The sequence below is a fragment of the Lepidochelys olivacea genome, assembly GCF_965140295.1.
Source record: "Lepidochelys olivacea isolate rLepOli2 genome assembly, chromosome: 5".
In the NCBI taxonomy this organism is placed as follows: domain Eukaryota; kingdom Metazoa; phylum Chordata; order Testudines; family Cheloniidae; genus Lepidochelys; species Lepidochelys olivacea.
The window spans coordinates 14,007,780-14,031,049 of NC_140415.1; the positions used below are offsets into that span (position 1 = coordinate 14,007,780).

At 44.2% G+C, this 23,270-nt stretch overlaps 1 protein-coding gene across 1 annotated transcript; it reads right to left on the reverse strand.

Moving 5' to 3' along the window:
- Nucleotides 1–481: 481 nt before the first annotated feature.
- Nucleotides 482–8,734, reverse strand: IER3IP1 (immediate early response 3 interacting protein 1). The gene is made up of 3 exons (XM_084627909.1): nt 8,569–8,734; nt 2,252–2,353; nt 482–683 (listed from the first exon to the last, which is right to left on the reverse strand). Exons 1-3 carry the CDS (start codon nt 8,657–8,659, stop codon nt 628–630), a joined length of 249 nt encoding a protein of 82 aa, XP_084484035.1. The 5' UTR covers nt 8,660–8,734; the 3' UTR covers nt 482–627.
- Nucleotides 8,735–23,270: the final 14,536 nt, after the last annotated feature.

A 23,270-nucleotide genomic window follows, 5' to 3' on the forward strand; every position in this document is an offset into this window, starting at 1 on the left:
GTTTAGATTTTGCATAGCTATTGCACATATTTTCAAAACACTTTGTTTGCCATTAGCTTAAATGTCATTGGTTTGAGAAAATATATACCATGAGTGAAATCCTGGCCATGACAAACTCTTCTTGTCTTCGACAGAGCAAGGATTTCACCCTCCTCCAGCCACCAAAAAATATCTGTTCCCGAAATTGTAACATCTTAATAGTCAAATTAAGTGGCTTTCTAATAATACTGTGTTAATAACTATGAAACTGAAAACTCTACAACTTATTTTTTAAATAAAAATAAACCTAAGTGTACTGGAAGGAAATTCACCCTGAGTCACAAGACATTTGTTTTGTAATCATTACAATAAGTTACAACACTGTAACAGTTGGCACTATTCACCATCAGCAGTAAAACTTTTTGCAGTCCAATGTATTTACAGCACTGTTGCATTGATCACGTTATCTTGTGTAATGAAACTGCAAGTGAACATTAAGAAATAAGATAAATAGAAATTGTGTCTTTATTATTTTAAATTGAATGTCAAGTTTGACAGCTAAGCCATGTTGGATCCAATAAACTCATAGTGGTGGTGGGTGGCCTCTCCACTTCAGATGTCCAAAAACTCATTTTCAACAGATGGTCTTCAACCAAATAGCAAGAGCAACACAATTGTAATCGAGTTCACGGCTATTAATGGCACTGTGGAAAAAAAAAAAAATTATGGACATTCTCTTTTTACACTGGACAGGCACAGAATGGCATATAATCAGAGAGCCTGGAAAATACCCATTAAACAGGGAGTTAGTTACTGCTTTTTTCAAATTTAATTTGGTTATGCAAACAGAGTTTGTGAAATGTTCTGGGGCCAACAAGCCAAGATACAAAGAACAAAATAGGAAGCAGAAGTACAAGCTGTATTTAACGTATGCTAACAGCCATCAGATGATAGCCTCTAGCTACTATCAACATGGATTAGACATGTATCAGTAAACTAGAAGTGAAGGAGCCCTGTATTTTCATTGAACATTCTCTTGAACCATCCAGGCCCCACTTACATTTAAGACTGCTAGGAATTATTGTGATTTCACTCACCACTCACACTTTGTATGTGAATCAACTGAATTATGATGCTTTAAGTAAGAATCGAGAGTCAGGTCAGTAATGAATTGCTAATTCTCGCTGCTACTATTTTGGAATATCAAGATTCCTGTGTGATCATGCAGAACACAATCTCGGTGGATGCTGGCCTACAAAATGTTTCCAGGTCTTTTGTTGTCTAGTGATATAGATTACTTTCTATATGGAGAAGTAAATATCTCCTTACTAGCCCAGAATTCTACAAAGGCCCTCTTTCTAGGAACTAGTTGATGTCATCTTGTTGCCAAATACATTGTTTAGGCAAAACTCATGACACTAACAGCCAGGCAGCTTGTTTTCCTGATGACTGAAAAGTCATTGAAAGAGTTTAAATCATTCACACAGCCCTTTTTGTTGCCTATTGGTCCCCTGACTCCCAAAGCCCCATTTCCAAAGCAGATCTGAGGAAGGTGAGAAGAGAATTGGAGAGAGCGGAGGAGGAGGAGGAAATGAAGAGTCCAATTCATGGTGGGATCAGCTCTTGCAGTCGGTGAGTAATTGGGGCTCCTCCTACCATACCCCTTTTTTAAGGTTTAATTTTATACAGGGGATGGCGATACAATAATTCCAGCTGTCACAATGAAGGGGGGTTGGATGGTCACAGTTTATGAAGTATGGAAGGTAAAAAAATTACATAAACTCTTCTTTCCCTGAGGCAGTTGCACAGCTTTCCATCACAGAACTGTAGGATTTTTTGTGTTTTGGGGTACAGGAAAGGGGGGAAAATTGCTTTCATGATAGGCTGAGCACACATATGGATAGGATGGTCTGCTGCAGAGCCAACATTACAAGCCTGCGTGGCTTGGAAGGCAGTGGATATATTCTGCTGTATCAAGCCTTTGGTGCCGCACATGGCCATTAATCATGTGACCTGCACCTTCCCTCTTAAGAGTCAATCAGAAGGATAATCCATGCATTTTCCACCAAGCAGCTTAGGGAGAGGATCGGAGAGAACTGATGGAAAATAATGAGTAAAAACCATAGCCAGGGGGTGAGGTCTGATGGTAAATATGGAAAAAGGTTCAAATGAAGCCTGTATTAAGGAGACAAAAGTCCTCTTTAATGAACCAGGCCAAGGCACCTGAATAACACACAGTAAGTACCTAACTAAACTGTTCTTTTCATCTTACCCCTCATGACTGTTCGCACAGATCGAATAAGGTTCATTAGCTGTGCTTTAATTCCTGGTTCTTCTCCGAATCCGCCAATCCCTTGATCTGTTCCCCAGCCAACTGTATAACACAAAGATTGTTAAACCATATTGAAAAAAATCACACACTTGTATTATTAGAAAATTTAGAAATTGATCTATCTTGCAAAAAGATTACTTTCAGCCACTAGTAAAGTCCTAACACGATGATAAAATCAGATTTCAGACCAGTAAGCCTTACTTTGGGACCAAGTAAATCAGTTGAAATAAGGAGTGAAAAGAGAATGATAAAACACCTAAATGAGTAGAGGAAAAGTGTGCCTATTTAACCTATGTCAATTCACAGAGCGTGTCAGAAGTGGATAAAGGAGAACTGATTAACAATGTATTTGGACTTAAAAAAAAAAAAAAAAAACCCTTTGATAAACCTCACAAGAGACTGTTGAGGAAACTGAGTAATCATGGGGTGAGTGATGAAGTCCTATTAAGGACTCAACTGGCTACGAGACAGAAAACAAAGAGGAGGAATATTTGTACCCCAAGGTGTTTTTTAATATATTTATTAATGAACTGGAGAAAAGGGTGAAGAGCGAGACAGCCAAATTTTCAGAGGACAAGGCTAAGTTAGTCAGGACTACAAATGTCCATGAGGGACTCAACAGAGTTAGACATATGCATAGCACAATGACAGATTAAATTAAGTGTTGACAAATGCAAGGCAGCGCCCATTGGAAGGAATAATTTGAACTGCTCTTATATATTGCTGGATTCTAAATGAACTAGCCACTCAGGGAAAAGTTCTGTGTATCATTGGGGATAGCATCATAAAAACCCCTGCTCAACATGCAGTAGTATTTAAAAAACAAAGAAGGTGTTAGAACATACAAAGAATGCAACAGAAAAAAATAGTGAAACTATAATAATACTATTATATAAAATAAATGGTATACCCTGACCTGGAATCAGTCACTCACAAAGAAAAAAGATACAGCAGAAACAGAGAGGGTTTAGAGATGTGACATATGACTGAGGTATGAAATACTTTCCCTATGAACGAAGTTTGAAAAGAATGGGTCTCTTTAGTTTGGAGAGGAGACAAATAAAAGGAGGCACCTCCGAAGTACACAAAATAATCAACTGCAAAAAGAAAGTAAACTGGTTGTTCAGATTTACCATTTCATGCAATACAAAAACAAGGGGTGACTGAATACAATTAACAGGCAACAAATTTAAAACTTATAAAAGGATTTAAAAATACACATCACAGCCTGTGGAACCCATTGCCACAAGAAAACCTTAAGGTCAAGGTTTTAGCAAGAGTTATTCATTTATTTTTAAGGATTAAACAGCTATATAGATGAGAAGATCCACAGTTAAATTAGAAAGGACAGGATTTTTTTCTTACTAAGGAATCCCCTTATGCTTCAGGATCTAAACCAAACACTGATGGGGGTTTGGAAGAAACTTTCCCTTTAGGGGCTGGTTATTACATAATTATTCACAAGAGGCTTCCTTTATAAGGGTCACAAATCTGGTCTGTTCACTGTCACAGTCAGGATACTGGACTAGACAGACAACTGGTCTGACCCAGTCTGGAAATTGCTATGCCTAGATTCTTCTCTTTGAGCACGAACCTACTCAGAATCCTTATTCCCTGATCCCAGCACAGCACAAAGTGGCCCCAACCAATTGTGTCCCCCGCATGAATCCACTGGGGAAGAGCAGAGAAGGGAAGCCACCAGCATACTTACCAACAATCCCAGTTTGGCCCATCACAGGGAAATGCTATACCCAACAAATTTCTGGAGTCTATTTATTTTATGAGATGTATGGTAAAAGTTTGTCAAGGGTGTTCAAAGCTTGGGATGGATGCTCTTTTGTGTAGTACACTACAATACTAAGTTGCAATTTAGAGACCTGGGTTTTACAGAGAGGCAAAGGAGAGAACGAGGCAGAGAAATTGAGGACAGATCTGGGAGCAAGATACTAGGAACAAAAATAAAAATGAACACAAAATTGCAAAAATAAATATAAAAGAAGAGAGACAAGAAGAAACAGAGAGAACAGACAAGAGGGATGGAGAAAGAATCGACAAAAACAACAATGCTAACACACACACAGTGTGTGCCAGGTGCATCTCCAACACACCAAGGTTGGGAACTACTTACAATGGATTCTTCCTAATGGTTACATACTTTTATTATCCCAAATACATGATAAGAAACACATGCTTGGATACATGAACAGTTTGAAAGTACAAAGGCTACATTTCATATTATTTACAGAACCTGTAATGCTGCCAGATACTTACAAGGGATTGTGTCAATCCTATAAATCCCCTGTACAGAGAACTCCCACAGATTTCAATAGGAATTCACCTATAGCAGGAATGGAGGCTCTGGCCTTTGGATTGGGTGAGAAATTGGAAGATCAAATAAACTAAGTTTATTGCACACAACATTCCAGCACCTCAGGAATCTCAGAATTTATCTAAGAAAAATATACCATTTAATTTCAAATCACTCCTGGAGTCGAACAAAACTACCTAGTTTGCTGGATACTTCAATATTACTGACCATTTAATAGAAGAAACCAATTCATAATCATACATGGCTAAAAGACTCCTGCACACATTCCACTCTCCACCACTCAGACAAGAGCATGATGTGAGGCAATCACACGACCAAATGCAAAGTAGTAATATATCTGAAGTTGTGTAGATTCATGATGCCTCCCAGACCTTTCATATTAAATCCCTTTAATATCTATAAAAGGTATCATGATGGTTTTATGGCTTGTGTGCCTTAATTTGAAGCTTTCACATTAAGAACATAAGAATGGCCAGACCAAAGGTCCATCCAGCCCAGTATCCTGTCTGCCGACAGTGGCCAATGCCAGGTGCCCCAGAGGGAGTGAACCTAACAGGTAATGATCAAGTGATCTCTCTCCTGCCAACCATCTCCACCCTCTGACAAACAGAGGCTAGGGACACCATTCCTTACCCATCCTGGCTAATAGCCATTAATGGACTTAACCTCCATGAATTTATCTAGCTCTCTTTTAAACCCTGTTATAGTCCTAGCCTTCACAACCTCCTCAGGCAAGGAGTTCCTACACTTTGACTGTGTGCTGTATGAAGAACTTCCTTTTACTTGTTTTAAGCCTGCGGCCCATTAATTTCATTTGGTGGCCCCTAGTTCTTATATTATGGGAACAAGTAAATAACTTTTCCTTATTCACTTTCTCCACACCACTCATGATTTTATATCCCTCTATCATATACCCCCTTAGTCTCCTCTTTTCCAAGCTGAAAAGTCCTAGCTTCTTTAATCTCTCCTCATATGGGACCTGTTCAAAACCCCTAATCATTTTAGCCAGTATATCTTTTTTGAGATGAGGAGACCACATCTGTACGCAGTACTCAAGATGTGGGCGTACCGTGGATTTATATAAGGGCAATAAGATATTCCCCATCTCATTCTCTATCCCTTTCTTAATTATTCCTAACATCCTGTTTGCTTTTCTGACTGCCGCTGCACACTGTGTGGAAGTCTTCAGAGAACTATCCACGATGACTCCAAGATCTCTTTCCTGATTAGCTGTAGCTAAATTAGCCCCCATCATATTGTATGTATAGTTGGGGTTATTTTTTCCCAATGTGCATTACTTTACATTTATCCACATTAAATTTCATTTGCCATTTTGTTGCCCAATCACTTAGTTTTGTGAGATCTTTTTGAAGTTCTTCACAGTTTGCTTTGGTCTTAACTATCTTAAGCAGTTTAGTATCATCTGCAAACTTTGCCACCTCGCTGTTTACCCCTTTCTCCAGATCATTTATGAATAAATTGAATAGGATTGGTCCTAGGACTGACCCTTGGAGAACACCACTAGTTACCCCTCTCCATTCTGAAAATTTACTATTTATTCCTACAATTTGTTCCCTGTCTTTTAACGAGTTCTCAATCCATGAAAGGATCTTCCCTCTTATCCCATGACAACTTAATTTACGTAAGAGCCTTTGGTGAGGGACCTTGTCAAAGGCTTTCTGGAAATCTAAGAACACTATGTCCACTGGATCCCCCTTGTTCACATGTTTGTTGACCCCTTCAAAGAACTCTAATAGATTAGTAAGACATGATTTCCCTTTACAGAAACCATGTTGGCTTTTGCCCAACAATTTATGTTCTTCTATGTGACTGACAATTTTATTATTTACTATTGTTTCAACTAATTTGCCTGGTACTGACGTTAGACTTACCCATCTGTAATTGCCGGGATCACCTCTAGAGCCCTTTTTAAATATTGGCATTACATTAGCTATCTTCCAGTCATTAGGTACAGTAGCTGATTTAAAGGACAGGTTACAAACCATAGTTAATAGTTCCGCTATTTCACATTTGAGTTCTTTCAGAACTCTTGGGTGAATGCCATCTGGTCCCGTTGACTTGTTACTCTTAAGTTTATCAATTAATTCCAAAACCTCCTCTAATGACACTTCACTCTGTGACACATTACAGGATGTCAAAATATTTATCAGTAATATTTTGTTCAACAAGGGAGACTGAGTACTGGGGAGTGTGGGGGCATAAAATCCCTTAACCAGGAGGACTACAGTCTTAGGTTTTCCAGTTGTACTAGAGGTTTCCTTAGCATGATTTACAACTAGGGCTTATTTTTTTAAAACACTGGTTTATATGTAATTTAGCATTCAGTGTAGACAAGGTCTGCTGTGTTTAAAATTGTATTAGCTGGTCACAGGTATACCATCTGACAACTTTAAACACAGCAGGCCATGTTTACATCATAGCCCCATCTAGAGTAGGGCAACAGATCCTTTTAAAAACCTGTTATTCCTTCCCTAAAGTTGACCATGACCAGTTAACATTTTTAAAGGCGTTAAACCCTGTCTACACTAATGATTCAGAGCATGGTAACTAATATGCTTTTAAATATGGACCTATTCTCTTAGTCTAGACACGTGCCGGGAGCTAGATCCAGTCTGACACAGCACTAGTTAACACACATTATAATGCATTATACATAAAGCTACGATTTTGTCATGAATATTTTTAATAAAAGTCACGGACAGGTCACGGGCAATAAATAAAAATTCACGGAAGCCGTGACCTGTCTGTGACTTTTACTAAAAGCATCCCTGGCAAAATGGAGAGGGAGGAGGATCCAGCACCCTGCCCCAGTGGCGGGGAGCTGTGGCCCCCACCCCTGCCCAGTGGCTGAGCAGCTGGAGGGAGATCCCCCTAAGTAGCTGCCAGGGTCCCCCCCACTACCGCTGCTGGCAAGCTCCAGTTCCCTCTGATGCCACTGGTGGGAGCTGGGGGGAGATCCCCCACCACCTGCAGGGCTGGGAGCTGCAGGGGCCCCACCACCCGTGGCAGCTGGGGAGCTCCAGCATCCCTCAGCCATCCATGGCGGCTGGAGATCCCTGGGTCCCCCTGCCGCCGGGGACCCGGGGCGAGGGGCAGGGCTCTCCCACCATCCGCGGCGGCTGGAGAGCTCCGGATCCAACCGCCACCGCTGGCGGCCGGACAGTTCCAGGGTGCCCTGCCACCCATGGCAGCTTGGGGGGGGGGGCCGCACTGGCAGCAGTGGCGGGTCAGCTGCGGGCTTTCCGTTAGGGAGGGGTCCCCCGCTGCCGGCGGTGGCTGGGCTGCTGCGGTGCCCCAGTGTCAGGGAGCTCTCTGGAAGTCCACGATCGTAGCCGTAAGTCTGCAATCTAGAAAGAGCGGCCCAATACGAGAGATCACCACCTCTCCCCCCCCCCCCCCGCGTGTCTCGCTGTAACACACACCGGCATTTCCCAGCCCGGACACGCCCGCAGGCGAGCCCCAGTGCCGAGCGCTGCCCTCCCCTCCCCTCCGCGCGGGCCAACGCCTGCCCGCTCTCCGACGGGCCCGCCTGGCTAGCGGGCAGCGCGGGCCGACGCCGGCAGCAGGACCCGGGGAAAGGGAACCGCCAGCTCCGGCGGGACCCGTCCGGCCACCTCACCCCGCTTAAACAACGGCCGGAGAAGGCCCGGCCCGGTGCTGCTGCTAGGGGCGGAAGGGCCCGGAGATGCCCGAGCGCCCGCTGGGGGAGGGAATGATGCCCGGCCCCCCCCGTGCAGCCCGGGCCTGGGCGCGGTCCCCAGCGGCAACCCAAGGGAGGCGCCCGCCGGCACCGGGGGCAGGCAGCGACCCCTCCCGGCCCCACACGGGCGGCGGCTCTGACCCCACGCTCCAAGGGGCGGGTGGCGGGGGGGGGGTTTCTCCGCGAGCCGGGGTGCGGGCCCCTCACCGTTGCGGAGGAAGCGCTCCTCGTGCAGCACGGCGATGGCGTTGACGACAAGCAGCGCGGCCTGCAGCAGCGAGTACAGGGTGAAGGCCATGGCCGCCGCCGCCGCCCCCGCCGCGGCCTCCCCGCGCGCTCAGCCCGCCGCCGGGGCGGGGCCGGGACGTGGCAGGGCTGGGCGGGGAGCGCGCGGGGGGCGGGGGCCGCGGGCCGGCGCCGCCCCGGGCTGAGGGGCGGGAGCCGCCGGCCGCCTGGCGCGGATTGAGCCCCCGCCTGCGGGGCAGGAGTAAACCCACGTTGCTCCGGGGGAGAGGCCCCGCTATGCCTGAGGAGGGACGAACCGAGCCTGGCGCCCTCCTGGCAGGGAGGCAGCGATTTGCCGCGTCTGTCTGACAGGGCGGCGTTTCCTCGCCTTCACACAGGGTGGGGTCCCGGCTTGGGTCGGTCGGGCTCCCCGCGCTGTGACCCCAGCGAAGCCCGTGGGGCGCCCTGGTGTAGCCCACTGCAATGGGAATGCTCCGGTACCCGGCCGGCACCGTAGCTGCCCGCAGACCCCTTTCGGGGGGACCGCCCCTGTGTCCCAGCAAATCCCATTCTTCCCCTGCTAAAAGCGCTCTTGTTTCAGTGGGATGAAAAGGTGCAGCCCCCCTACTTTTCTCCCCAAGTGTCCGTAGAAATGTGATCAGGGTCGGTGACTGTCAATTTCACCGCAGACACAAGCCCATGAAAAAATGTTTCCACCCATACTAATCAAAATTTACAGCTTGGCAAAGTAAGAAAAATGCTGTCTGAGAACGCGTTCGCGCGTGTTTTAAGGCTATTTACTTTGTATACTTTGATGTGCGATGTTGACAGTTTGTGTTTTCAGGTTTTAAAGCTTTAACGTTTTGAATCTCAACATCCACTATCATTAAATAATTATTTTCTAACACACACCCCCCCGCCATTGTCTGACATCCCTCCATAACTGTGAAAATTTAAATGGATAAACATTTTAAAAAAACGTAAAACCTATAATTTTGCACAACTGTGAGCATTTAAATTGATAAAATAAAAAGCTTAAAAATAAACATCAATATCTGTTGAAATTCTTTAAAAATCAAATTCTGCAAAGATTACATACAAATATGCCATTTTTAGCTGTTATGCATGAGTCAGTAATTCTCATAATTTTAATATTAAAACACATGCTACATATATAGGATTCACATACACTGTAAGTAGATATATTTAACCAACATACCAACATTGTGACATAGAATCATAGGACTTGAAGGACCTCGAGAGGTCATCTAGTTCAGTCCACTGCACGCATGGCAGGACTAAGTATTATCTAGACCATCCCTGACAGGTGTTTGTCTAACCTGCTCTTAAAAATCTCGAATGTGCTAACAGAATGTTGGGAATCATTAGGAAAGGGATAGATAATAAGACAGAAAATAATATATTGCTTCTATATAAATCCATAGTACACCCACATCTTGAATACTGTGTGCATATCTGGTTGTCCCATCTCAAAAACGGTATATCGGAACTGGAAAAGGATCAGAAAAGGGCAACAAAAATTATTAGGGGTATGGAACAGCTTCCATATGAGGAGAGATTAGTAAAACTGGGACTTTCCAGCTTGGAAAAGAGACGACTAAGGGGGGATATGATAGAGGTCTATGTAATCATGACTGGTGTGGAAACAGTAAATAAGGAAGTGTTATTTACTCCTCATAACACAAGAACTAGGGGTCACCAAAAGAAATTAATAAGCAGCAGGTTTAAAACAAACAAAGGGAAGTATTTCCACACACAACACAACCTGTGTTGAGTCAACCTGTGGAACTCCTTGCCAGATGATGTAAAGGCCAAAACTATAACAGGGTTTAAAAAAAAACTATGTAAATTCATGGAGCATAGGTCCGTCAATGGCTATTAGCTGGGATGGAGGGGATGCAAAACCATACTCTGAAGCAGTGGTTCTCAATCTAGTTACCATTGTGTGCCTCATATGCAGCTCTGTGTGTGTTTTGTGGACCGCATCCACAAAATATATATACTACTTGTCTGGCCCTGAGGATGTCACATGGGCTACAGTTGTGTGCATAGGCGGTGGGTGGCATAAGCAGGGGGAGGCATTGTCTCTCCAAACAGCCAGGGGACCCCGCCCCCTTCCATGACACTCCCTGCATGTGGCTGCAGCTCCCAGTAGTTCTCCCAGCTCCGAGTCCAGCAGCAGCCTCCCGCGCTGCAACCTGTGCTCCGGAGCTGGAGAGGCTGGGGTCGCACGCTGCCTGCCTTCCCGCCTCCCTCCGCCCGCTGGGCTGGGGAGGTTGGGACCACAAGCCGCATGCCTTCCCGGCACTCCTTTGGGTCTGCGGGGCTAGCTGCAGGACTGGGCCTGTGGCCACGGTGGGGGGGACAGCTCTGGTGTGGGGGGGGGGGGGGAAGCTGGGCTCCGGCAGGTCCTCAGGCTGAAGGGGCGGGGCCTCAGGTGGCAGGGGCAGGGCTGGGGGGTTAGCTTTCCGCAGCCAGCGGTTCATGCACTGCCCATGGTTGCATGCTGATTGGGCCGCAAGCAGCCCATGGGACACTTCTCTGAAGTGTCCCTAGCCTCTGTTTGCTGGATGCTGGGAATGGGTGACAGGGTGTGGATCAGTTGGTGATTATCTGTTCTGTTCATTCCTTCTGAAGCACCTGGCATTGGCCTAGGGTTGCCAACTTTCCACTGGCACAAAACCAAACACCCTTGCCCCGCCCCCTGCCCCTCCCCATCCCTCCTCTGTGGCCCCGGCCCCACTCACCCCATCCCCTCCTCCCTCTGTCACTCGCTCTCCCCACCCTCAGTCACTCACTCATTTTCACCAGGCTGGCTCAGGGGGTTGGGTTGCGGGAGGGGATGAGGGCTCCATCAGGGGGGCAGGGATGAGGGATTTGGGGTGCAGAAGGGGGCTCCAGGCTGGGGCTGAGGGGTTTGGAGTGCAGGAGGGGAATCAGGGCTGGTGCAGGGGGTTGGGGCACAGGGCTGTGTGAGGGCTCTAGCTGGGGATGCAGTTTCTGGGGTGGGGCTGGAGCTGAGGGATTTGGGATGCAGGAGGGTGCTCTGGGCTGGGACTGAGGGTTCAGAGGGCTGGTGGGGTTGGGGTGTGGGGGGGCGGGTAATGAGGGCTCCGGCTGGGGTGTGGGCTCTGGGGTGGGACTGGGGATGAGGGATTTGGGGTGCAGGAGGGTGCTCCGGGCTGGGACTGTGGGATTCAGAGGGTGGGAGGGGGCTCTGGGTTGGGGAGGGAGGTTGGGGCACAGCGGGGGGGAGTAAAGGCTCTGACTGCGGGTGCGGGCTCTGGGGTGGAGCTGGGAATGAGGGGTTTGGGGTGCAGGAGGGTGTTGCAGGCTGGGATTGAGGGGTTTGGAGGGCAGGAGGGGGATCAGGGCAGGATTTGGGGCCCAGGAGGGGGTCAGGGAAGCTACCTCAAGCAGCTCCCAGAAGCAGCGGCATGTCCCCTCTCCGGCTCCTACACGGAGGTGCGGCCAGGTGGGTCTGCGCGCTGCTCTGTCCACAGGTTCCTGGCCAATGGCAGCTGTGGGGACAGTGCTTCGGGTAGCGGCAGCGTGCGGCGCCCCCAGACTGCCCCTATGCGTAGGAGCTGGAGGTGGGACATGCCGTCTGCTTCCTGGGAACCACGCGACGCAAAGACTAGCAGGGAGCCTGCCAGCCCTGCTGCACAGCGCCACCAACTAGACAGTCAACAGCCCAGTCAGCGGTGCTGACCGGAGCCACCAGGAACCCTTTTCAACCAGGTGTAACAGTCAAAAACTGGACGCCTGGTCACTCTATATTGGCCACTATCGGAAGACAGGATACTGGGCTAGATAACCTTTCTGACCCAGCATTGCTGTTCTTATGTTCTTATGGGCAAGCTGGACACATAGCACCATCCTGATGAGGCCTCATGTTCTAGAGACATGGATAAAGGTAGCAGGGGACAAATTCTGCATTCCTTTTACATCCTGTTGTAGCCAGTGGCAATTCTGGGTGTGCAAGGAATGCAAGAATGGGCCTTAGAGTGCACTTAAATTGGTTAAAGAAAGAATGCGTTAATTAGTGTTCATGTATTAATCAATTAATTTTATTGAAGTCCTTTGAAAATATTAAACACTATATACATGCTAAATATTGTAATTATGCTATTTATATTTAATTTGATGCATAACATCTGTGGGTTTATTTATTTAATTTTAATTTTTGTTTATTTAAATGTTTGCACTAGTAGGAAATAAAAAAGTCAACTCAGATCCCCATTGTTGTCTATCCAAAATATAATGTCCGCAGGAGTCAAGATTTCTAATAGATTCCAAAATAAAACAATTATATTTTATATTATACAGATTGGGGCCTCTAGGCACGACTGTAATACAAATAACAAAAATAATATTAACTGGTGCTCAGGGATACTGTATAGTTATTGATGTGTAAATGTACAAATTTTTCTCTCTTGCATCCTTCAGTCTTATTGGCTGAGGAGTTCTGATTTGCATAATCACACTACTTTTATTTCTCAATAATCATACAGTATGCAAACCCCTTAAGTCTGAGTGGTTGATAGCTTTTATTATCCAATCAGAGCGCAATGATTTGCATAATCACTGCATTTTGATAGTTGCTATAGTCATTTTGCTTTGATAGCTATAGTGGTTTTGTGCTTAACATATTTGACTGGGACTCAGGCAGCACGGGTTCTAATCTTTTCGCCATCATAGATTCTCTATGTGATCGTGGGCAAGTCACTTGCATCTCTATATCATGGAGGCAAGTACCTCCCTGTCTTACAGATACATTGTGAGGATACATCCATTAATGGTTGTGAAGTGATCAGTTACTACAGTGATGGAGCCAGTACAGGTATAGTCAATAGATACTTACTGAATTTTCAAGCTGTATGCCAGCCACAAAGGCTATTTATCGGTTCCCTCAGCTTTATTTCCGGGAAACACCTCCGTCTTTGGTACAGCACTTTAGTCCAAGGTATAGGTTTGTGGATTTAAATAATCATGATATTAATTTAATATTAATTGATTGCCAGATGGAACTGAAAACAAAGAGATCACCATTTGTCTAAAAGTGTAGAATATCATATATTATTAATTTTTCCTTTCTGTAAATTCTTTTTGTTAACAATGGAACATTTGTCATATTTGTAGGGGAGGAATGGGGGGGACGAGGCACGGCTTGCAGAAAGAAACCAGTAATACAAATGTTTGCCAGTTAAAGCCCAGGATCATAAATAATCCCAATTCAGAAAAACAATTAAGCATGTGCTTCATTCCTGTTGAAGTCAATGGAATTTAAATCCATGCTTAATTTTAAGCATGGGTTTTTCCAGTCACATGGCCTAACATCTTTCCAAATTTCCGCCCTGCTCCTGCAAACACTTTTGGATGTGTTTAATTGTACGCATTAACAATCTCATTGAAGTCAATGGGACTACTCAATTGAGTAAACATAAGCAAGTTTGTAGGACTGAGGCCTTAAATATAACTTCTTTATTTTTCATCTAGAATTTTTGGAACTGCAAGTTTAAAATTTTAAAACAAAGCAATTTTAGTTGTCCAAGACAAAACAACAGTTTCTGAATATTTTTAAGCATGAAAAATAGCCATTTCTCATGCTTCTGTAAATAAAAAATAGCCAATCTGAATTTTGCCAACCTTCCCAGTTTTTAAAAAAAAAATCAACTTTAGGCAGAAAAACTTTCAGCCAAAAGGGTCATTACTATTTTTCATATAATTACAGGTGCTGGAATAAAGTGGTCTAGAATGGGAGTGCCTTCTGTATTCAGCTATAACTTATAGCTTCCCGGTAACAACAGATAAAAAATACAGATAAATATGAAATACAGATAAAAAGCAGGTTTTTTCTAGTAACGACTGTCAACAAGAACCATTTCCTGTGCAATATCCCTGTGAAACCCAACTTATAAATAAATACTATCCTCAGTGAAGTACGGTACTAAAAAAATAGATTTTTTAAAAATAAGAATACAAGTTATGGCTTGAAATTTTTACCCCATAACTAAGATGTATTTCCACAGAACAGCTGCTGTAAAGCTTGCATAAATTTGATATGATTTTCATCTTTCTAAAATCCATTATGGCAACTTAACAACCACACAAGTCTTATCTTTGAATCATCACATTACTGTGGTTGAAAAGAAAACCAGACAGAGTTGCTTGCATTAAAGAGGAAAACGTATTTTTGACGCAATGGGAATGTTACCTTTCATCACAGTAGATTTCTGTGGTACCATCTGAAGAGTGTAGTCAATCATCATAAAGGAGAGTTTGAGACTACTTTACAAATGTCAAAGGCTTACCACTCCGGCTGGAGAAGTGTTTTGAAGTCCTGATATTTTTCCATAATTTTAGCTTTGCCCTCGTTCATTTGTTATTCTGTAGTGTCATAAGTTTACAGAATACAGTGCATTGGGCGTGAGGGTGTTGATGGTGTTAGCACCTTTCAGGAGGCATTCAGCACCTTTCAGGATTGGATCCTTTGATAGCATCCATTTTATGAATTAATTACTCCTTAAGAAGTATCTTCTCACACCTGTGCTATCTAATCCTCTCCTAGGGCCTGATTCAAAGCCTACTGAATGCAAAAGAAGTCTTTTTGTTGACTTTATTGGAAGTGAGATCGGCCTCTTAATCCATTTGTGCTCTCAGCTTTTTGAGTTTGTTTCTTTCTCAAATACTTTTATGACAATCACCTTCTCTGAACATTATATGTGTATAACAAATAGTGACCAAGTTTGAAGGCAAATATTTGTAAAAATGTTGTCTCAGAGATACGGGAAGGTTTGGAATTTGTGATATAATACCTAAAGAAGACCTGATAACAGTGTGCAAAAATGTTAAAGGATGTTATAAAGAAGATGGTGGTGATCAATTGTTCTCCATGTCTGTGAAGGTGGAACTAGAAATAATCAGAACAATCTGCAGCATGGGAGAGTTATGTTCACAGAATCATAGAAGATTAGGGTTGGAAGAGTGCTCTATCCTCTTTGGAACCCCCCTTCAGGTAGTTGAAGGCTGCTGTCAAATCCCCTTTCACTCTTCTCTTCTGCAGACTAAATAAGCCCAGTTCCCTCAGCCTCTCCTCATAAGTCATGTGCCCCAGCCCCCTAATAATTTTCATTGCCCTCCCCTGGACTCTCTCCAATTTGTTCACATCCTTTCTGTAGTGGAGGGATCAAAACTGGACGCAATACTCCAGGTGTGGCCTCACCTGTACCGAAAAGAGGGGAATAATCACTTCCCTCCATCTTCTGGCAATGCTCCTACTGTTAGGCTCCTACTACTAGGTTAGATATTAGGAATTTTTTTCTAATTGTACGGATAGTTAAGTACTGCAATAGGCTGCCAAAGAAGGTTGTGGAATCCCCATTATTGGAGGCTTTTAAGAACAGGTTAGACAAACACCGGTCAGGGATGTTCTAAATTTACTTGGTCCTTCCTCAGCACAGGAGGATGAACTAGATGACCCTTTGAGATCCCTTCCAGCCCTACATTTCTATTTTTCTATGACTCTCTGAATTTATTACACATTTGTGGTAACTTTTCTGCCCTGATCCAAAGCCCATTTCAGTCAATGGAAAGATACTCTAAAAAAACCAACACTTTTTTGTTTCTTTAAATCTACACTTTGTTAAGGGACATGATTCTTCCACACCTGGTTTGCCAGTGAAGCTTAGAGACTCTATAGTCCAGAGCTAATCAGCCTGCAAAGTGTCCATCTGAGGTGTACGGTCCTGTCAGGGAACCTGGTCCAAAATGCTTGTTCTCTAACCTGGGATCTGATCCTACAGTCGGACCCTTGCAAGTGGATCTTTGCCCTGATGCAGGATATGGTGCAGGATCAGGGCCACAGTTACAAACCTGAGGCCTGATTCTCCTCTCACTGACACCAACATAAATCAGGAGTAACTGCACTTAAGTCAATGGAGTTAAATTGGGATATGTGTGAGAAGAACCAGGTTCCATGGTTCCATTTTGTACTGCAGATAACATCTTAACTGTGTTTCACTAGCTAAAGCTGTTATTGTCACTTAGCTAGTCGCACCTATTGGACTGCATTAGTAATAAAGTAAAAAATACAGTACATATTGTGAAAGTTTCACAGCCTTTTCCCCACTGAAGTTAATGGGGTTTTGGAATATGCAGAATTTTCAATATTTTGCCAAATGTATGTATGAGGAAAACCTCATGTAGAAAAAACTTTATTTTTATTTTAATACTGAGTATGTCAGACACATTGACAGCCCTATTATTTTCTCGATTACTGTAGTCGTAGGTATCTATAAATCCCTCACCATTACTGTAGTATTTGAGCCCATCAGCGTATTTAATGTATTTGTGTTCAGTACACCTGGTGAGATATTAAAATCAATGGGAGTTAACAAGTGTAATAGAGATCAGAATTTAGTCCATTATATTTAGGGCTTCTGATTTCACATTTTAACTGATAAACATTGTTAAAACACCCCCAATACAAAATTGTTTATGCAGTAAACACTGGAAAAGAACTGGAAATGGTTACTTGTGTCTGTAGGCTTGTCTACAGAGAGCAGTAATGTGGACTACAGGAGTGTGATTTCTAACGCACGCTAATGTATTGCACATTCATAGGCCCATGGAGACCCATGTTGGTGTACACTAAAGCTTCCCTAGTGTGCTTTAAAATAGTGCTATTAAAGGAGGAGAAGAAGGTGATTAGGAACAGTCAAGGGAAGGGATAGCTCAGTGGTTTGAGCATTGGCCTGCTAAACCCATGGCTGTGAGCTCAATCCTTGAGAGGGCCATTTAGGGATCTGGGGCAAAAATTGGGGATTGGTCCTGCTTTGAGCAGGGTGTTGGACTAGATGATCTCCTGAGGTCCATTCCAACCCTGATATTCTATGATTCTATGAACATGGATTCACCAAGGTCAAGTCATGCCTGACCAACCTGATTGCCTTCTATGATGAGATAACTGGCTCGGTGGATGTGATATATCTTGACTTTAGCAAAGCTTTTTTTATACGGTCTCCCACAGTATTCTTGCCAGCAAGTTAAAGAAGTATGGATTGGATGAATGGACTATGAGGTGGATAGAAAGCTGCCTAGATTGTCGGGTTCAACGGGTAGTGATCAATGGCTCGATGTCCAGCTGGCAGCCAGTATCAAGCGGAGTGCCCCAGGGGTTGGTTCTGCGGCCGGTTTTGTTCAACATCTTTATTAATGATCTGGATGATGGGATTAATTGCACCCTCAGCAAGTTCGCAGATGACACTAAACTGGGGGGAGAGGTAGATACGCTGGAGGGTAGGGATAGGGTCCAGAATGACCTAGACAAATTGGAGGATTGGGCCAAAAGAAATCTGATGAGGTTCAACAAGGATAAGTGCAGAGTCCTGCACTTAGGAAGGAAGAATCCCATGCACACTACAGGCTGGAGACCGAGTGGTTAAGGAGCAGTTCTGCAGAAAAGGACCTGGGGATTACAGTGGACGAGAAGCTTGATATGAGTCAGCAATATCCCCTTGTTGCCAAGAAGGCTAGCAGCATATTGGGCTGTATTAGTAGAAACATTGCCAGCAGATCGAGGGAAGTGATTATTCCCCTCTTTTCGGTACAGGTGAGGCCACACCTGGAGTATTGCGTCCAGTTTTGATCCCTCCACTACAGAAGAGATGTGAACAAATTGGAGAAAGTCCAGGGGAGGACAACGAAAATTATTAGGGGGCTGGGGCACATGACTTATGAGGAGAGGCTGAGGGAACTGGGCTTATTTAGTCTGCAGAAGAGAAGAGTGAGAGGGGATTTGATAGCAGCCTTCAACTACCTGAAGAGGGGTTTCAAAGAGGATGGAGCTCGGCTGTTCTCAGTGGTGGCGGATGACAGAACAAGGAACAATGGTCTCAAGTTGCAGTGTGGGAGGTCTAGGTTGGATATTAGGAGAAACTATTTCTCTAGGAGGGTGGTGAAGCACTGGAATGGGTTACCTAGGGAAGTGGTGGAATCTCTATCCTTAGAGGTTTTTAAGGCCCAGCTTGACAAAGCCCTGTCTGGGATGATTTAGTTGGGGTTGGTCCTGCTTTGAGCAGGGGATTGGACGAGATGACCTCCTGAGATCTCTTCCAATCCTAATATTCTGTGATTCTATGAAAGCACACTGAGTAACATTACAAAGAGTTTGCTCATTACACCATACTGTAATGAGTTATGTATATAATATACATGCATCACAATAGCATAACTGGCAAGGGAAAGCTATGAGAATAGCTGGGTGACTACAAGAGGTCAAAGTGAAGTCAGACGTAACAGAAAAATATCAAAGATGACTGAAGAATTAAGTCACGTAGACATGGAGGTTCAAGGATGAAAGAGTTGAGTCATATATCCTTCTCTTGCCTGATCTTTAGATTATGTATTAATTATATTGATTACTTAAGAATCCCCAGTTATCACTTTGAGGGTTGCCAGGTTCTTGCCCCAAGATCAGGCCCAGTATTATTCAAATTATTATATAGTTGGAAACCCCAATGTGCACAGCTGCAACACTCACACTATAGGAATTCTTTTATATTTACAAATATAGTTTATTAGTACATTTAGCAGAGTCACAAACACCCCAACTTAGTAAGATAGATAGAGATACTACAGAATGTACATCTGCATGTCCATATACTCACACCATCTCCCGGAGAACAATCTGAAATGTTAGCCAACATTTCTTCAACACCATCACCTTCCCCATCATCACCAGTGGCCGTCATTCTGGCACCTCCCAAGGACCACATCTCTCTCCTACCGCCCCTAGGCTGGGATGTCACTTATATAATATGTTATGCTGACACTGCTATGTTTGATGCATATTCAGTAGGGGATTTCCCCCGTTTTCCTTATTTGTATTACCTCACCTTACTAACATTGGAGTGTCTTTTTCCTGTAGGTTAGTATATCAATTATCATAGACATCAATTCGTTATCATGTCCTTTTTGTGATTAGGTATCACATTTGTTATTTCTGTCCTAATTGGCTTTACAAATTTTGGCAGGGAGCTTTTCTCATGCAAAGTGGGCAGCCTGGGAGAAAGAACAGAGGCGCTTGGGAGAAAAGCAGATGGTAGTGGTGGGGTGATTGAAACTGCCATCACTGCCAGAGCAAAGGCAAGGAACAGCTCAGTAAGTCAGAAGATCTGAGAGATATAGCTGGGTGCATGTGAAAGATCTTAAAGGCAAAGACGAGAAGTTTGTGTGTGGTGTAGTGGAGATGCAGACAGGAGAGATGTGCTCAGAGCAATGACCCCGGAAAATGATCCCAGCAGCAGTATTTTGAATGGGCTCAAGTGTATGTTTGTGTGTGGGGGCAATATGGCTGAGTTTTTAAACAGCCTAAGCTGTGTCTGAGTCCCCCGCATCGTGTGTGCCATGCTGCTGGGCTGGAATGTCCCCAGTCTCTTTAGAAACTAAGTCAGACATAGTTCACCTCCCTTTTGAGTGAAATCAATAAGAGTTAGGCACCAAAATACCTTTGAGGATCTGGGTCATAGTTTCTTAGGGATAAATAGAAAGGGAACACAATAGTGATCTAATGTAGGGTTTGAGTTAGCCCTTTTGGGGCAGGCAATGTGTCTACACTCAAACCTGTAAATCTCCCACAATGTGTGGGGATTTCACTATGGAAGCCCTACGCCTGTGTGCAAGTTCTGGGTCTCCAGTGCCCTCCTGGTAGAATGGATCCACTGGAGCCATGTTGTGAGGGCTTCCCCAGCTAATGGCTGCCCACAGCAACGCCCCCAAATGGGGGCTTCCCAACATGGGGATGAAGGCATGGAAAGATAACGCAATCCTAGGCTTTGTTACTATCCACCTTGATCTCCACAGGGGCTGGGATGTGTGGAAATGAACAATTTGAAAATGTCTTGTTAGTTTCTTCCATGAGGTGACCATACTGGCGATGAGGCCTCCAGCTTGGAGAAAGCAATGTACCCTGGGTCACCAGTTCTACACATTGAATTCGAGCCAAGGAAATGGTCAAAGACAAAGGAACATGCCATGGTCACTGACGCTGATGGTTACAGCCACATGAAGGGCGAGCTGCTGTCAATTAGTAATTAATACTTTTCTCCATGAGTATGTGTGGACCTTCAAGGTCCTGAGGAGTGTTCGTGCAACGGAGCCACTGGGCATGATAAGACCCTTCGTGTGAATACTTCTGCAGAGGTTCTCTGTGCCACCTCCTCAAGATCCCACTTTCCCAGGCCCAGGGTACATGTTGCAGGCAGTCCAGAGCAGGCCATAGTGGGAAGGGATGTGCGTGCCTGTGGCATTCTGCACCCCTGCAGTGACACACAGAGAAGCCAGTGAGGCAGGAACACAAGATAGGACTACCTTAGCCTGGGCCAAGGGCCCCACTTGACCACAAAAGTCTCTCTGTCAGCTCAGGAATTAATCTAGCTCCTTGTAACTACCTCCCGATAGAGAAAACCTCATGGATATTTCATCCTTAACAAGCTGGTGTCCATACCGTCTCAGACAAAACTTTATTAATTGGGAGCATAGTTCATTTGTGCACTGGAGGTCACAGGGATCAGTTTAAAGATTCATAGAGCATATCTCATTAGAATCATAAATACAGATAGATAGAAGATTTAAAAAATAGATGGTCTGGCAATGTCTGACTGCACGAAGGCAATGCATGCAGGTGTTGATGCCTGAGAGCACAACAACAGATTGGCCCAGCTATGGTCAATGAGAAACCATACAGAGGAGATGTAGAATGTGGCTCAAAAGTGTGGGAATAATGCAGGAGAGTCAGAAGGAAGGAGAAACCTTTGGGGAGTGTCAGGAAAATTTTGAAAAGTTCCCCTTGCATATTTTCCTGTGAAATATCTTGCTGAAGGGGGAAGGGAATAGATCTTGGCAGAATAGGGTGACCAGACAGCAAAAGTGAAAAATCGGGACAGAGGGTGGGGGGTAATAGGAGCCTATATAAGAAAAAGACCCAAAAATCGGGACATCTGGTCACCCTACGGCAGAATTTGCCAGCTGGAGCTAAGGCCTTCAGACTGGGACCAGAGGGAAGTGATCTTCAAGATCTAAGGTGCAGGAGACATCTGCATAGTTCCTGTCCTCTTTCTACCTCCAGCAGTACTGGTGTCCTGAAGAAGACCTGCTGCCATTGGCTGGGTCCCTCTGTGGCAACTCAGGTGCAGCTCTGGCGGCAAATTAGCTAGAGCGAATACTGTATTAACTCCAAGCCAGAGTTCTGTGCAGAAATTCTACAGGAATTGATACTACAAAGTGGAGCCAAGCCCCCAAATCCCAAAGCTCTGCAGCACTTTGACAAGTTGAACCCTAGTAGACACCTCTAGAGAGTGGGGGACAGTTCAGCAAAGGAGAGCTTGCATTTCCATTTGGGGAGGGAATGATCCATCCCTGGGTTTCCTTCAATAATATTTTTATACTTTATTTATACAGCTATTGACAGAGATACTGTACATACATACATATATATCACAAAGAAAGTTGGAACCCACTCTTCACCACTGAAAAGAATTTGAATTTTTCAATCCTGGAATGTTGCAGATTCACTTTCCAATGTCCCACCATTTTCCCCTTACGACAAAAGAAATGAAGATGGCCTATGTTAAGCAACGAACAGACTTCACTTTGGTCATGTATATCCCAGAGCTTTCTTGGCATTTTTCTCTCCAAATGAAAACTTTGCTGCTGGGAGAAACCTTGGTGTCATCATTGCTTTGGCGAGGTGTCAGCGGGTGTACTAGAGGATGTGAATGACGAGTAAGGTAACACTCAACTGGACAATTTATTTTCAGAGCTGGGAAAGCTCCTTGGGTAGAGTTTCCTGTTCTGAGAAGTAGTTTATACACGCAGGACCAGTAAAATCCACTGTTGAAATCGTGTCACAACTATTGTGCTTCATTGTAACATTTGCCAGAACCACCTCAGTTGTACTAGGATCGTTGGAAGAACAGCAAAATTTACCTTGACTGGAACAATAAAAATAGAACAAAACAAACATTAGCTACCAGATAAGTCTGAGTTTGATGGGCTTGGTCACTTCCACAATCTAATTCATAATATTTTCTAACTTCAGTGAATAAGAACATGCAACTGTGAACTACACATTTTAGGAAAGGAAGAAATCTTGAGACATCTCTGGCTTGCATATGATTCTGGACATGACCATCAATAATGCTGTTTCTCTTAGATTTTTCTACCTCATAGCATAATAACAGACCCACTGCTCCACCCCTCTCCTGTCCAACCTAAAGATGGTCAAAGTTTTTGGTTTAAAGGGTTGATTTTTTGTTTTGTTTTGTTTTCTAGAAAGAAAACAGCTTTTAAAATATATATGAACATGTCCGTGGAAAATTTAAAAAAACCCTGAAACTACCCAAAATTTTCAGCTATATACAACAAAATTGTTTTTGGAATTTTCTGTTATTCAACAATAAAAACCCAATACATTTCCGAGAACAAAATTAAACAAAAATGGGAAAACAAAAACAAATAAAACAATTAAAAAATTCATTTTAATGAAAAATTTTCACACAAAGTTTTTCAACCAGCGTTTGTTCAAACACTGTTGCATGGGGACACAGGAGCCTCTATGAAGTTATGCTCTACAGACTACAGGGTGTTGGCAAACTCTGAGC